The sequence below is a fragment of the Stegodyphus dumicola genome, chromosome 10 (genome assembly GCF_044657685.1).
Source record: "Stegodyphus dumicola isolate Sdum_Otavi_A_Nest chromosome 10, ASM4465768v1".
In the NCBI taxonomy this organism is placed as follows: Eukaryota; Metazoa; Arthropoda; class Arachnida; order Araneae; family Eresidae; genus Stegodyphus; species Stegodyphus dumicola.
The window spans coordinates 57421876-57439276 of record NC_140777.1 but is presented as its reverse complement, the minus strand read 5'-3'; the positions used below and the strand labels follow the sequence as shown (position 1 = coordinate 57439276).

Here is a 17401-nt window from a genome sequence, read left to right as displayed (position 1 = left end):
TTATAAATATCACGAATACACATCAAATAGTTTACTGGTTGCAATTTTCTATTTCGACTATGCGTAATGTGTGCTTTACGCATGCGCGCGTTGAAAGAAATGTTTAATAAAGTAAACAAAAATAAATATTAAGCTTTTTTTTTTGGTAAATTTTGATATCCTTTAGATCATAATTGCTCTTTATTTCATAAATTACAGTTTCATATTTTTAATTTTATAATTTCTGCATGCCATCCTACCAGATTTAAACTGATGATCTAGAATTCGGAAAAACCGATAATCTGGAATCGCCGAAGTCCCGACGAGTCCGGATTAAAGACTTTTGCTTGTACATATTTAAATTATAATAAACATTGCACTAATTTTGTAGAGAATTCAAATGTTATAACATTAAATATTCTTTTGCATGTAAGGGATGAAAAGAGAGAATAAGCAAACCTTTTATTATTTATTTCAAACTACTGTAATGTTTTTAGAGATTTCTTGCAAATATTTACATGTATTTGATAATGTTAGGTATATTTTAAGTACCATTTTGAAAGACCATATTATGGACTTTGCTGAATACGAAAGCCTTTCTTCAGTTACTAAAGCACATTTTCTGAACATTAGAAAGAGAGAATTCACAGAAAACTTTAATTTTTTAGCTCAGTTTACCGAAGATTAAAATTATTGAATGTAAAAATTCGTTTTTAAAATCTGTAAGTTTAATGCCATGCTTCATCCAATATCAGACAACACAGAGCAATACCCCTGAAAAACTTTTGCTGTATTTACCAAATTACATGTAATAAATGTAGTTTATACTGGTGAGATCAAAAATAATCTTAATCTCAGAATCAATAACCATAGATCACACATTAAAATGTTTAAACTAAAATCACATTTTGCTCACAAAGAACCCACGACAGCAGTACCTGAACATTTTCAGGTACATGATTTTGACCGAATAATAATCTCAATTTTTTATATCATTCCAAACTAAAAGAAAGACGCTTTAAAGAATATATCTACATCTTGCAACACAAAACACAAATCTCTTTACCCATATGGGCTTAAATCGTAGAAATATGACTAGTAGAAAATGAAATCGTAGAAATATGACTAGTAGAAAATACTATTTACAGAAATTTTCAGTAAAAAAACTTAAAGGGAAAAGAGGAGGCACTCATAAAAACACGGTTATGGGACTTTCAATACCGAACAGCTTCAAAATAACATTAAAATATTAATTCAAGGTAAGTGTCTCCTTAAATTGTTCCACAATTTCAATAAGATTTAAAGGCAATTTCTTAATTACTTGCAACAAACTTTTAAAAGTTACCAAATTGTTAAAGATAGATTGACACCTCATGACTTCCTTGTAAGGAATATTAAATTATACGCAGTTTTTGCTCCATTTCATTTAAACTTTTTTGCTCCAATTTTATTAGTGATTTAGTTTTCATTCAATTAATTCAGTTCTCACATCAGACAAGGCAAAAATACATAAAAACTCAGAATAGCTGTATTGAAAATTATGAAGTAAATCTTAAACACTTATTTCCTAATATTAAAAGAAAGCATTATCTCTGTTATTGCGAAGCTTACTTTCTCTAGATTGCCGCCAAATCTACTATTCTGCTGTTTCAAATGTAAACAAATATGGCCGCCATAGCAAACCTCAAAATATGTTTATTAAAAATTGAAAAATATAAAACACGAAATACAGTTAAAACAATTTTTACAATTAAAATTAGTAATTCTATGCCAAAAACATGCGATTCGGCCAGCAGGCAAATTTTTCAGTCCGAAAAAATTAAAAGTTTCCTTTTGGTTCCATTCGGCAAAAAGACACTGAAGGTGCGTGTATTATTCTGCTAAGTTTCAAATGTAAGCAAATATGGCTGCTACAGTAAAAAAAAAAAAAAAAAGTGGGCTTCTTAGCCGCACTTAAGCAACTTTTAAATTGTTCATAATTCTACAACTATTGAATGCAGATTAACTAAAGGCATAAAAACCTTAACCGGAAGATAAAAACAACATAATTCAATCATTTTCAAAGCAAAAATACACGATTTACCAACATATAAGAATATGAAAAAACAGCTCTTGTAACAGAGTATATATATAGTTCAACCGATTGCAAACCAAAGGGGAGATGCACAAGTGCATCTCTCCTTTGGTTCAACCGATTGCAAACCAAAAGGGAGATGCACAAGTGCATGTTATAGGAGTCCTATAAGCAAAATTTCAACGTTCTGAGGTTTCTCATTTTTGAGTTATGCAAAATACGTACGTATGTATGTATAGACGTCACAAAAAAATCTCTTTGGAATGCATTTTAAATCCTTTTTGCAACCTGTTTTGGGAAAAAGAGTACTTTATTCTGTCCTTACGACAGATGTCATACAAAAACATCGTTAAATTACATTCGATAACGGTCAAAATGGATATTTTCGTTCAAATATGACACCCGAAAATTTTCGCGATTGCAATACTTCCTCTACTTCGTACAAAGAAGTAAAAAAGAGAAATTTGACAGAAAATATATATATATATATATAATAAACTTTTTGTTGGTCATTTGTTCTGCATATTATTGAACATATTAGATTCAAAACATCCGCAGAAGAAAATTCAGATTCTACTATAATTAGAATGCATTTACTTTATTACAATATAAATATTACCTTGTCCGGATGTTTAATGATAGATTGGGGAACGCATTCAAGACCAGCAATGCATGGACATTCCATCAGATATATATCTCCAAGATGAGACATTTCATTGTTTGGTAAACAACGACTTCCTGGATTAAAACAGTACATTTTAATAATTGGTATATGCGTACACATATATAATATAAGAAAGTTATTAATACACTTAGGAAGAAAATCAGCTTGGTGGCTTAAGATCAGCTCTCCTCTACACATGTACACTGGTGTGCAAAAATTAAGGACGAGACGGTTTTTTCAATATAACTTTGTACAAAAGCTTTCCAGATCAACACATTTAATACCGTAAGATCCCCAATACGTAAGGACATAAGTAATGTAAGCAACACTCACTAAAAGAGAAATCAGAGGGATAAAAAGAAGCTTTATTGAAAAAGTAGCATGGAGCGCAATGCGACTGAAGGCCGAAACATCCCTGTGATGGGTGTCCAGCAAGAAACATCCGGTCTTTAATAGGGGATATGATCTCCCCTGACTGCTAGGCAGGTTTCACAACGTCTGCCCATGCTGAGACTGAGGGCGTCAATGAGTTGTTGAGGCATTGCTGCCCATTCGTCTTGCAGCGCCAATCGATGCTCCGGAATCGTTACAGATGGTAAGGTACGAGCTGCCAAGCGTCTGCCTAGAAAATCCCATACATGCTCGATGGGATTGAGATCCAGAGATCGTGCCGGCCAATCCATACGTTTAATATTCTCACTCTCTAAGAGCTGTTCGGCAGCTACTGTGCGATGACATGGTGCATTGTCGTCCAAGAAAAGGAACTGCGGACCCACAGCGCCTCTAAAAAGACGCGCATATGGAAGAAGAATCTCGTTACAATAACGGGTCCCGTTGACTGAACCTGCGTCGAAGATGTGAAGGTCTGTACGACTACCAAGCATGATAACTCCCCAAACGAGAACACCGCCATCTCCACACCTGTCCCTTTCAATGATGTTCGAGGGATGATTGCGGCTTCCCCGCTCTCTCCAGATGAGTATGCGATGAGAATCGCTACTCAGACTGAATCTGCTCTCATCTGTAAAGAGTACTCGTCCCCATTCATTGCCTCTCCAATTCCGGTGTTCCCGGCACCACAGAGAACGCCTTCTCCGATGGGCAGGCGTTAGAGGTACACACCGTACAGGGCGTCGTGCAAACAGACCACCACCGTCCAGTCTTCTGACCACGGTAAAGCGCGATATCGGTCGTCCAGTCGCCTGCGTCGTGTGTCTAGCGATTTCTCCTGCTGTCTGCCGCCTGTTTCTTCTGGCCTGTAAGGCAATCTGCGGGTGTGGTTCCTCGTGGACGACCACTACTAAACCCCCGGATAGCTGTTCCTGTAGTTTGAAATTGTTTCCAAAGTCGTGAAACGATGCTGTGAGCAATTCCGAACTCTGCAGCCACACTTGTCACACTGCGGCCTTCCTCCAACTTCCCAATGATTCAACCTCGGGTAAAAGCATCCATATGTCGTCTAACAGATTGATTATTCGCCATTTCTCGCTGAGGCAGCAACTCGGTGTGATTTTAACTGCTATACGGCGTGCAATCTCTTTGCCAGAAATACTGATTTTACACGGACAACATGCTTTATACTACTCAGACACTGCCCCATTATTACGTCTACCTGCATATCTGCGCATGTGCTACCTTACATCACCTTACTTAATCTCCTGATTGGTCTTTCTGAGCGCTCTGCCTCTTCGTTCAGCTGATATGCTAATTTTTCGACTTCGTCCTTAATTTTTGCACACCAGTGTATTTTGTAAATCCCGGAAATCAAATTGCCTCAATTGTTTCTTTTAAGTATCTGGGAATTTATTTTAAGGATTTTTCACTTTTTCAGGTCCGCGTTTATGAGGTAAATTAAGATAACTGAAAAGTTTTGCTAAAAAAACTCTAAAATGTTTCTTTCTTAACGAAGAATTCCTCCTTATTAACGTCGCTGTGATCATAATTTTGTTGATATTCGAAATTTCTATTCAGAAATTTTGATGGTATAAAAAAAGGTATAATAAGAGTATATAGCTGTTAAAATTTGATGGTGACTTTTTTGAACACTTCATCTAGAATGAAAACTTATTTTTCTTCTCAATTTGATTCCGTGCAGCAATTTAGAACCTAATTATTCTTCACTTGCCTCGATAATCCACTTTACTAACCCCTAAAAAATAATGTTTCTTGCAAAAAATGTGCCACCCTGGAGGATCGCTCCCCTCCAGCTACGCCATTGGCTTTTACTAATATAGACAACGTAACGTGCTGTAATGATCTGTTGTTGTTTAAGCTACAGGTTAAATTATAGCATATGCATTAAGTTAAATAACTATCAATTTTATCATTCATTTTTGATGCTTCAGTCATGGAACACTGGCTTATTAATTTAAAAGTAATAAGAGCAGTAAAAATAAATATGTAATCCTTTTTTTGCAAAATTCGAATACGTAATTCCTTAAAGTAACTGGAAAAAAAAATCAGTTTGAAGTTTATTTTATGAAAAATATACTAAAGGTAACGTTATAACTGAAAAGGCGCAGTAGAAGTGATCCTGCAATTAAGAATCGAGACAAATAACATAGATATGTGTGAGTACAGTACTATAATACTACAAATAAATATATTTAGTAGATCAGGTCAATAGCATGTTATAGTACCTTTAATTGAGGAAAACAGCTACCATGAAGTGTTCGAAAAATGTGTTATCTGAAATGATTATATTTCATTTATGAAGTTCTGTTAGAGCAATTATAATGTAAATACCCACCTTCACTTCCTTTAAGCCTGCATCCACCTAACAATGTGCTTTTTGTCATACAACATTCATCTTTCCTGCAATGATCACCCGTTCGACATAATTTCCCTCTCACGATACTTAAATGCACCTAAATATACAAGTTTCACATTATTACAATCTATGTTCATTTTGTACAAATACATAGTAAATTAACTGAAACTGATTTGTAATGAATTGAAATACTTAGAATAGATTCATACAACTTAAATTTGATATTTTATTCAAAATTTTACCTCTGCGCCTTTTAAAGTATTTTTAAAGTCACCAGTAAGGAAATGACTCAGGTCAGGGGTAAACGATTCACTCATTATCCCATAGTCGGCAGGCAAAGTAAAAAGTTTTAGCCAAAAAATCAGCATTAGCTGTCGTTATTTGTACTTCGGAGTCACCAATTATGTGAATAAAAAGTACTTTCGTTCCTGCTGTTATATGAAGGAATATAGGTATATAAAGGGATGCCGTTTGCGAGAATGCTGTTCATCTTTGGCAAATCTTCGTCTATTGTAATATCTAATCTTCGAACAATCAACAAATCGCCTGAGGGATTGTCTGAAAAACCACAGGCTCATTAAAGGGCATTCATCGGTTTGCCGATGGGAGAAACAACATCGCGACTGGGAGAAGGTAGACCAGATATATTGTGAACACACCAGGCAGGGCCTTAAGAAAGACCATGTGTGGCTGCGAAGAAAAATGAGCAATGCTCTCAGCGGGACTCGAACCTGGACCTGTCGAATACGAGCCGTTACACCACGAAGGCATGATGGACGGAGGGAGAAAATACTTTGTAACTCGATGCCATAAAAACAAGCAAAGATTTCAAAGAAGAAGATCAAGTGTTATTGTGAAATTTTAAGCATCGATAAGGGATTTCACCCAAGCTGCAGACCTCATGGTCTTTCCGTGTCATCAAGAGAATTAACATCAGGGAGCCTGTGCAAAGAATATATATTCTTAAACCTGAAATAGTGCATTATGTAGGTTAGTTTCTCATCATAGTAATTAAAAGTAGGTTCTCCCCCAAATGTTTGGGACTGCGCTGTTCCAGAAGAACTATTTAGGTTAGGTTATTTGAATAATGCCATATTAAAAGACTTTCTAAGGGAAACTGGCTCGTATTTACGCTACACACGGGAAAAATCATGAAATCTAACCATGCAGGGTCTGGGATCGAATACACAGGATTCAGCGGCCGTTAACCCCTCGGCAAGTGGAGAGGACGAGACTTTTCATCTATAGCCAAAACCATGGTGTTGGCGAAACGGCGACGGGGGGGGGGAAAGGTCCTAGACTCGATAAAGGATATAGAAAATCTGGAAGCTCATCTAACAAAATCATAGGCGATGAAATGTTAGCTTCTCATGGGATCCAATTTTAGGTAATTAGTTAAAAATGTGTTGTGTTTTTAGAAGTTTCATAGTGATCTTATTAATACTAGTATAGCTACTAATAAAAATGACATTAAAACATCTTTTCCTTTAATTTTGCTTGAAAAAATGACACGTGGCAAATAAAATCCAAATTTTTACTTATCGAGATAAATCGATATTGAAAGAAATTACCCCAAAAGATGTTTGCGTTTTTTATGATGTCAGTGCACATCGAATTGTTATAAGACTATATCGGCGTATAATTAAAATTGAAGAAAATTTAAACTATACAAATAGAAATGAACATCAAATTCACTATTTTATGAAAAAAATAGACATTATGATTTTACACGTAAGTTTTCTAAAACAGAAACGAGAATGGTATTCATATAGGAATAAACGATTGAGATGTGGATGCAAATACGTAAAATTACTTTAAAGGTAATTTTTTATATGTATAATGAGAATGAAATAACGAAACGGACTTATTCACATACTAATTAGCTGGATGATAGCTTAAGTCAGAGATGTAAGGTGGATCAAATATGATCGGGACTAACATCGTTATCAACAAACTTTATGCATTCCAAGTTCCAAGTGGGATTTACGCTTAGGACTCGGGATTGAAGTGGTGGACCCTCGTTACACTAACGGTCACTGTAGGCCAGCAATATGCGTAATCTTCATTTTCAAACCATCCCAGGAGATAAATGATTTGCACACGCATCGATTTGCCTTCGTGGGGGGGGTGTCAATGTGTGGAATCCACCGGGCATATTCCTTGCCATGGTGCAAATGTTTTTTCCTAATGGTTTCTTCACTACCAACACTAACTGAAAGCATCGACTAGAGTTTCCTGATAGTGTTTCTCCTGTTCTCGTGTATAACCGAATTCACACGATCAGTGTTTGTGAAGGTGTTCCCCATACGCTCTTGTCCTTCAGTGAAGCACTTACACCACTCTAACACGTAGATCCTAGAGAGACTCTCTTCCCCATATTGTACTAAGTATTCTGCCCAATTTCAGATGACTAAACGTTTTGTTCAGGGGCGTAGCTAGAGGGAGGCAAGGGGGCATCTGCCCCGGGCGCAGAATCCAAGGGGCGCCAAACTGATGTTACGACATTTTAGAATTAAATGTTTTCCATCCTTGGCAAGCAGTAGGGGGCGCGAAATCTTCAGTTGACCCTGGGCGCTGAAAACCCTAGCTACTACTCTGGTTTTCTTGAACGAGAATGTGATCACAATGCGTTATTCCACGTTCCGAGGCAGCTGTTGTTCGCTTATCATTCATGCAAAACACGGTTGAGAAGTTCTAATCTCCACGGGAGGTAAGATGGGGATAGTGGCTGAACTAAGGATCACATAACTGTGCGTGGGTAATGGTTTGTAATAGCTACAGTCCCAATTACGAGTATATTTGATCCCCATGCATATTCAAATAAAGATTTCTAAATTTTTTAAACAGCGGTAGATTGGAAAGACGGGGCTGTGATAACGCAGGTCATAAACACGAGGTATGCCGTTTGGCTTAGAACCGAACATTCAATTAAATTTTTTCAATTTTAGATGATGTAGCGTAGGAATTTAAATTTAAGATTTGTTCCAAATTAAACAATATTTTCTCGTATTAAGGTATTGCTGGAGCTATATTTTACAGTTTTATATAGTTATGTTTTTAAACGTGTGAAGAAACAAATTTCCTTTCCATCTTGCTTATTAAATAATTTGACACGAGCTGTCTGTTGAATACTTTGCAGCAAAGTTTTTGAAACTTTTTTCAAATGGGGATCAGTTTCACATATTAGAGTGTTCTGCGGACCACCTTAATCTTGTCGCGTTCGAAAGCAATTTCTTTAGCGTAGGGGTCTTCAACCAGTTGGCCCGCTGAGACATTTTAGTGGCCCTAGACTTCAATTTGAAGAAAAAAAATTCAGACCGACAGACATTTGGAGGAAACTTTACGAATTGCAACAACACAGATTAAGTCAAATATTAAAGCTTTAATCAAACAAAAACAATGTTAAATTTCGCATCAAAACTAAAGTAACTACTATCTCCCTTCAATAAGTTTTTTTTAATTGTAAATGCATTTTGTAACATCGTTCTGTACAATTACCTTTACGCTTTTTTTTTCATAGTTAAATATGTTGCTAAAGATTTTAATTCGATTTCCATTTGACGTTTTGGAACCAATGTGTGTATATATATGCAAATGTGTAACACTATCTCTTCGCTTAGAATCAGTTGTAGTCTTGCGAAACAAACATCCCTTTTTCATATAAATTTTCTAACTACACTATTTTTTGACAGGCATTTAGCTCGCGAATCTTTGCGAATTTAGTGATGTGGCTCTCGGGCGAGAAAAGTTGAAGGCCCTTACTCTAGCGTAATTACCAGTATACTTATATTTTTAAAATGCAATTAATCAAAACTCGTTTAATTTTATATTGGTATTAATTTAATAGAAGAAAATTTATTTTCTTTTTTATAACTAAAGGCTCTCAAAAATTGAATAATATTTATCTTATTAACTAAAAATTAAATAAATATTAATACTTGCATAAATAAGATGGACGAGGCTGCCGATTCTTGCATAGCTGTTCTATGTTTGGATGTAATCTTGCAAGAAGCCCTAGTGTCATAGCGCTTTAAATCTCTCTTTTGTTACATTTCAAACTCTGATATTTTCAGCTATAGTGTGGTATACCCAGATAATTTGAATTTTATGTTTTATTGTTTTTGGAAATCTGGGAGAACTACAAGGACGGTCTTCGAGAACTATTTGTGGCCGTCCTGCAACACATTAAAGAAGACTGCTTTACAGTATGGAAACATTCTGAGCTACTCGCGAGTAACATGTTCCTACAAAAGTATTGATAACATGACCTAGAAAAACAGCAGTCGTAATTGATATAGGCATATGCAATTAATAATTAATTGAATAATGAAAATTAACACAGATACATTATAATGGCTTAAGAAATAGCACGGTCCCACACAGACACGGATGCCGAAGTTTACATATCACGGTGAAGGCATAAGACTAAAGAAGTTACACAGACTGAAGTATTACACAGACTAAACTGCCGGAGAAAAACTCGTCACTTCCAGTCAACCCGTAAGGTTGCCATTACTGTCTTTCGCCAGTTGGCGGTTTTCTCTAGAGTTTTTGAGTTTGTATCGCCTGTTTGGCCCTGCCGCTGCATGCTCCCTCCGTAGTGTCAACGAAATGGTTTGCTTTGGTTTATTAGATTACGGCAAAGCACTCGAGGGCTATCTGCCTTAGTCAACGAAATGTGACATACCGATGCGGGGGTCGGATTAATCGTCCAGAACGAGTGGTAAAATGTCCGAAGGTTTTTTCACACTGAGAAACAACTTGTGAAGAGTCTATGGTTATATTAGCGGGTTTCAGTCTATCTATGGAGATCGTTTGCTTACTCCCTTTTATTTCGAGATCAAACGTTTTATCTCGTCTTTCTAGCACTTTAAATGGTACATCATAACCAGCTTGGAGTTAATTTCTAACTCCGTCGTGTCGAACAAACACATGCGTGGACTCATGGATGAACGAAACAGGTTCGCTGGCCGTGGTTGGAAGTCATGTTTGGGCGGACATTGGAAAAGTGGGATTTTAAATCCTCCACAAACTGTTTGGGGGACGCGTCTGTAGGTGTGGGATCAAAAAATTCTCCAACGAGACGAATAGTCTTGCTGTACACAAGTTCAAAAGTGGTTGCTCCTATGTCCTCCTTGAGAGCGAAGCAGAAACCCATCAGGAGCGTTGGAAGAGTCGCCACCCAGTGACTGGTATCGTACGCTTTTAAGGCAGCTTTCAACGGACGTTGAAATTCTCTATAAGTCCATTTGCCTGTGGGTGGTACGGAGACGTCTTGGTCCTCTTGATTCCCAACAACTGGTAAAGCGCTCGAAATAAGCCGCTTTCAAACTGTCGTCCTTGGTCAGTAGTAATAACAGCCGGACAACAAATCATGTAGTCCGGTGGTCGTAGAAAGCCTGTGCTACTGCGCATTCAGTTTTGTCTGGTATGGGTACCGCTTCGGGCTATCTAGTAAACCTATCTATCATAGTTAAACATGAATTATATTAAAATTATTCTGAGAAGGAGGTAGCGGACCAACGAGGTCAAGATAGACGGGATCAAATCTCTGTGATTGATCTGGAAACTTCATTAACGGGGCTCTAGTGTGTCTGCTTACTTTTGCTTTCTGGCACGGAATGCACTGTTATGGCCAGCTTGCACAATTTTTACGGATGAAAGACCAAACAAATCGAGAATATATTAATTTTGTTGATGCATGAATGCCAGGATGCGACAAATTTTGCAATGCTGCAAGAACTTTCATACGGAATGCAGGGGGAATGTAAGGCACCTGTTGACAAATCGCAATATATTGGTAAGTTACAATTCTGTAACGTAAGTTTTCTGAGTTGTAGAAGTTTTGAATCTTTAAGTAATTGATCTTAAGTTTTGAATCTTTGTTGCATTTTAGCAATTTCCTCACAGTCGATAGGGTTAGGCATACTTATCGCTTCTATGAGAGAAAGTGCGTTCGCGGCGATATTCTCAGAACCTTTTATATGGTGAATTTCAATGGTAAATTGTGAGATAAAGTCTAACTGCCTAGCCTGACGAGGTGAACACTTATCCAAACGCTGTTGGAATGCATACGTAAGCGGCTTATGATCGGTGATTAAAGAAAAATTCCATTCTTCCAACATATGTTTAAAATGCCTAATAGCAGCATAAGCTGCCAATAGCTCCCGATCACAAGCGCTATAGTTCCTTTCTGCTTGCGAAAGCTTTCGTGAGAAAAATGCGAGAGGCTGTAAATTTCCATCAACTATTTGTGATAGTGTCCCGGCGATAGCGAAGTCTGAAGTATTGACCTGTAAAACCAACTGAGTATCTTTCTTCGGAGTAGGCGCTCAATCCCGGAACAAATTCTATTGTTTGCTAGAAGAGTCCAAGATTTGTAGGTATGGTACGGGAAAGTAGGGATGAGCTAAGAGGAGAAAGGAAAAGGGATTTTGAGTATAGAGAATTTCAGTCGTTCCGGGATTGAGCGCCCACTATGAACGGGCTCCTGCTTTTGTGAGGGTAGCTAGCGTTTCGTTAATAAGTATATTATTTATTATTCTTATTTATTTTCTGCCCCTTTTTTTTACAGTTACAATTTTCTACAATACCTTAAGTAAATAAAAACTTTACAGTTACGTATTGTAACTTCATGTAATACTCTCTTACTTAACCGTAATAAGAGTTTTAATAAATATTAAATTTCGTTGGAATAAACAAAATTATGTAATTTCGCCAAAACGTTATGCCTTTAAGCAAATTTTAAATAAGCATACAATTTTACATTGCAAACACGTATTTCTCTACGAAATATTTTTTTGTTTTGTTTCATAAATTGATAAAAATTAATCTGTTCTTAAACAAACTATTCAATAAAACATGAGTATAAAAATAAGCTGTGAAACTCCTTCCACGGTTCGAAAATAAGTCAGCGAGCATATCCCTTTTTTTCCTGGTACCCACTGAAAGCCATTCCACGATCTAATTATTTCCGTTGGAAACCATTCCGGAACCTTTCCTTTCTATTCCTCTCACCTGCGTGTATTGAACTCGCCCAGGTAACAATAGCAGGCGTTCCGAGATTGACGGTCTAGTCTTTCTTCGGGTGCGCTAAAAGAACCGCATTCGCGATTAACTGTTTGCACTTTTGAAATTCGTTCCACGCTTCCTCAGATAAATTCAGAGTTGTCATCATTTTTCTTAGCCACTTTTAAATACGAAGTATTTGATTCTGGGCTACGTTGAGTAAAAATCGACGGTAAAAATTTAAAAAATCCTAAAAATCTCTGTAAATCTTTCACCGTTTTGCGAAGTGGGTAGTTACGTATCGTTTCAACTTTGTTCGTCAAAGGCTTGGTGTCATCTTTATTAATTAAATGTCTCAAGAAAGATATTTCGTGAAGACCAAAAACACATTTCGAAGCGTTAATTGTCAATCCATATGAAGTTAATCTTTCAAAAACAGTACGTAAGTGAGATTTATGATCGTCTTCTGTATCACTAAATATCAAAATATCATCTAAGTAGACACAGGCAAATTTTAGGTCTCCAAGAATTTCGTTCATAGACCTGTCATTGTTTATCTTACGTAGAATCTAGCTAGTATCGAAGATCGTAACCAAAGTGCTGATAATTAATATTGTCTTGTCATTAAATGACGCGGGTTAAAGATATAGAATTCTATCAGTAATCCTAACGAATATTATCAGTAAAATGTTAAGATATGGCTAAGTACATCGTTGCCATTTATCTGAACGAACACTTGAAACATCGTGTTGGGCACTTGTTAAGCTATTCGTTTTAAGTTTTAGTGACTTAAAGCTTGCTAATATAAGCCTATATATAATTATATAAGCCTTATTCACTGGAGACAAATTTTCCCAGTCAAAAGTTTTTAAAAGCAAGACGCACCTATTTGATTATATGTTTAAAGTATCTGAATAAATAGTATTGTATTTTTTTTATCTATATACATAGGATGCTAGATATATATACATTTATATATATATATATATACAGCCAAAAGATACGTGTATATATCTAAAAATGATACATACGTATATATCTAAAAATTAATAAATATAAAACAAAAAGCAGTTCAAAAACTAACCCACTTGCGCGTTGATAGCAGCAGCAAGTGGTGGTAATAATGCAAAATAAAATAAATAAAAATACAAGCAAAATTCATCTCATTTTCAAATCGAAATAAACCGTATTAAAAAATCCAAGAAGCACAGTGAAAAACTGCAAGAAATGCTAAAACCAATAACGAAAAATGAAATTCACATCTTTCGCTGCATCTTCATGAGGGAATTTGTGCAACGAAAGAGGTAAATAAATAAAAAGGCCTGTTTTTGAACCAACAAAGGCACAAATTAATGTTTGATGATATTAGAAAAACAATCAAACTAATATGTTTCTTTATTAGTCCAACCCTTACAGGCCGAAGTAAGCAGTGAAAAGAAATTGCAAAAATTTATAGTATCAAAAACATGAAGAAATTAAAAAAGATTGCGAAATAATAGACAAATAAAAAAAATTATTTTGAAACAAAACAAAACTAAATAATAATAATCCATAGTGCAAAATCAAAACTAATAATAACCCGAAACTTGAGAAAACAAAACCACATACAACTCTTTTTTTTTAAATCCAATATTTGAAAAACAAAATTATATGCAAATTTTGAAAACGTACAGGCCAAGTAAACAATAAATCATAAAAAATCAAAAATGTTAAAAATGTAACAATAATCGATGTAACATCATCGGTGTAAAACTGTAATATGCACTACGCACAGCATTATGGATAAACGAATCATTAAAATTTTAGCTAACTTTTTTCACAAATTAAAAAATAATATATAATTTAAATGAGCTGCTTTAAAAACTGATCGAATTATATTTTTCTAAAAACTATTATATTTTTTTTATTTTTGTGGCTCCAAAATCGACTATTTTTTAAGCCAAAAATAAAAGGTAAGTTCCAAAATTTTTATGCAAGAAGCATAATAATTAATTATTTTTATGCTCATACAGTAATTATGCGACTGCTCAAAATTTCTCAGAATTTTAATTAACATTTTCATAGATATCATGCGTGAAAAGAAGAAAATTAGTCTTAAGAAATCTTAACTTGAAGATGTAATTGCCTTTAAATCCCGTAGATGCATTCTATTTTCTTAATATTAATATTGAAATATAAAGTACATTTTTAATACAAATTTTTAAGCATGCATAATTACATACAGGCAAACTCGGATCACGAATGCCTTATTCCACAAGTAATCCGGCTCACGAACAAATTATCTGAAGAAAAAAAGGGCTCAGACGAAGAACTACTATGTCTCGAGTTGTGAACACCTAAGTCGACAACATATGATTTTCAGAGGTGTCTTGAATTGACTGTGCCACATAATTAAAACTCATGGACTTATAGAAACACATCATTTTAATGTATTCTATTGCTTAACTCTCTTTAGCAAAACTTGGCAGCAAATGACTCCATTGGAAAGGACCATGAATTCGGCTGGAGGAAATTATGGCCAGACTGGGTACTCAGCAGAGGAGTCTTTGCGCACTTTGCCATACGGGACTTATCTGCTATTTTTGATATTGTGTGTCGAGGCAAAACCATGGGCTAGGAAGTTAAGAACGAAGATTTAGACAAGTTACTAGCAGAAATTAATTTCTAAAATTAGAAGTCCGGGGGAGGGGCATAATTCACAAGTGCACATGACTATCGCCACCGAAGGAGGGGATTCAAAATTGGACCAATGAGCTTCTCTTGTTCTTGTGACGCTGAATCTTTGAAACTGCATATGAGGGCATGTTGTTGTTTACGTTTTGTTTTGCGTTTCTTTTGCAGTTATAAATGAATGGCGTATAAAAGCATGCTATCATTTTATTAGAAAATCTCTCAGGGCTTTTATAAATTTGTTTAATAGTCAACATTTTCACTTTCGCGAAACTTAACACGCAGTGATATTTGGATTAATATTCATGGCATATTATCGCTCTTTATATGGAGTAAATGACTCAAGCTATAATTTTTTTTCCCAATGACAGATTGTGAACAATTACAAATGTAACCCAGTCCATTAATCTATACAAGACCGGATGTGGTGGTCTGTTTATTATGAAGGGACCTAATAAGTGAGACACCATCGGCTTTCCTATGAAGGGACGGACAGTTACAACCATGCCTTCTCTGGGATTCGAACCCAGGCCCTTCGACATCGCAGTCAGCTTCCCTGACCACTATACCGACTGGGCGGCCTCAAGCTATAATTAGTCTCGAATATTATGCATAATTAACCTGTGGATTAAGAGAACTCAAACGTATGATTTTTTTATTGGGCTGAGAAGTTTTGCAATAAATATGCTTGCATTATCTCAATGCTTGCATTCCTTTGATTTTGAAAGCGTGAAATTCAAAATATTGTGAATGATCTGATTATACCTATTATTAACATTAAAAGTTGTACTATATGAATAAATAAAATATATTCGTTGTGAGTAAGATAAAGCCATTCTGTTTGAAGAGTATTTCTTGTGCAGGTAATAAATACATTTAAAAGTGAACAGTTACTAATGTTAAATTTCACATACTAGACGGGTAGTAATGTAAATCAGGAAAATTCACTCTGAATACAATTTTGCATTGGCTATTATTATAGCACATCTTTTTCATATAGACTGCAATAAAAAATGCTGAGACTTCTACTATTTGCATATATAATTATGCTTATATTTAACCTAAATTCGTACTGAACATTTTCACAAGAAATCCATGATGTTTTAAGTATTTTGTACAGGAAATTGCGTAACAAAGCATTTTCAACCATCTTGCTTAAATCGCTAGGCAAAGGTCATGGAAAATAACAGAAATAATTACAGGAAGCTCATTGGTCCATTTTAGAAGCCACTCCCTCGGTGGCGATACAGATGTGCATTTACGAAATATGCGTCCGGGAGCCCTATGGAAGGCAAAGGAACAAAAATAAACAAATTATAAATGAAATATTAAAGTAATTAATAATTAAAATTGAATGAAATATTAAATGACGAATAAAAGTTTAATCAATTGTAATTAATTCATTAAATTGCATTACAGTTTTACTCAGAAATTAAGAAATAGCTCCGTTGGACTCGGGTTGAATTTACGCACTGAATGTCCAGTATAATGTAGAATTTCAAGGGATGGTAGAATTTAAGACCATTCTTTTTCCAGCACATCAGTGAAAAAAGGAAAATGATTAAAACGTCTCCAATAACAATAAACATAATACTAGAAACAGTACGAGAATATACAGGAAATTTTATCGGAAAATATTAAATATGAAATCAGAATCCAACACTTTTTGACCGCGATTCCCTACCGATATAATTCTAGCTGTCGAGTAAAGTACGGCAGGGAAAATTCCCCCCTTGAAGATTGATACCTAAGCAGAAAGCAAACGTAAATTTTCTGTATAAGTAACAGTTTCTGTCCCTTTTACTTGGTTACATTGTTCTAAAATGTCTGCTGGTGCTCTTTAACGTGTTGGAAGATATAGGACTTTCGGCCGTCGCCGGTTTGTCTCAGCAAGGCCAACTTATACTCTGTATAGTTACTCAGTATAAGTATAAGTTATACTTATACTCAGTATAAGTATAAGTTATACTTATACTCAGTATAAGTTGGCCTTGGTCTCAGTTTCGCTGTCGCTCTTTCGCCGAGAAGACAATCCGCCGCTAGCTGATTCGAACTGAGTCATTTTGCCTTCAAGTAGGAATAAAATACATTATAAAAGTCTCTCATAATGTATATCATACAGAACAAAATTATCACATTTCATAATTTTGGGCTAAACCTCTGATACATTCTGTTATATTATCAAATATATCTCTCAAGTCTTGGGTTCACTCGTTCCCGGAGGCATATAAGCAAA

General features: G+C 35.5%; 1 protein-coding gene across 2 annotated transcripts in view; it reads right to left on the bottom strand.

Annotated features, from left to right (window-relative positions):
- LOC146994971 (uncharacterized) overlaps positions 1 to 17401 on the bottom strand; it is a 49160-nt gene that overhangs the window by 1226 nt on the left and 30533 nt on the right. For both annotated transcript variants that reach the window (XM_085824952.1, XM_085824951.1), the window contains exons 2-3: positions 5467 to 5584; positions 2673 to 2791 (exon numbers count right to left, since the gene is read on the bottom strand). In XM_085824952.1, the coding sequence (XP_085681078.1) occupies positions 2673 to 2791; positions 5467 to 5584 (237 nt within the window). The remainder of the gene's footprint in view (positions 1 to 2672; positions 2792 to 5466; positions 5585 to 17401) is intronic.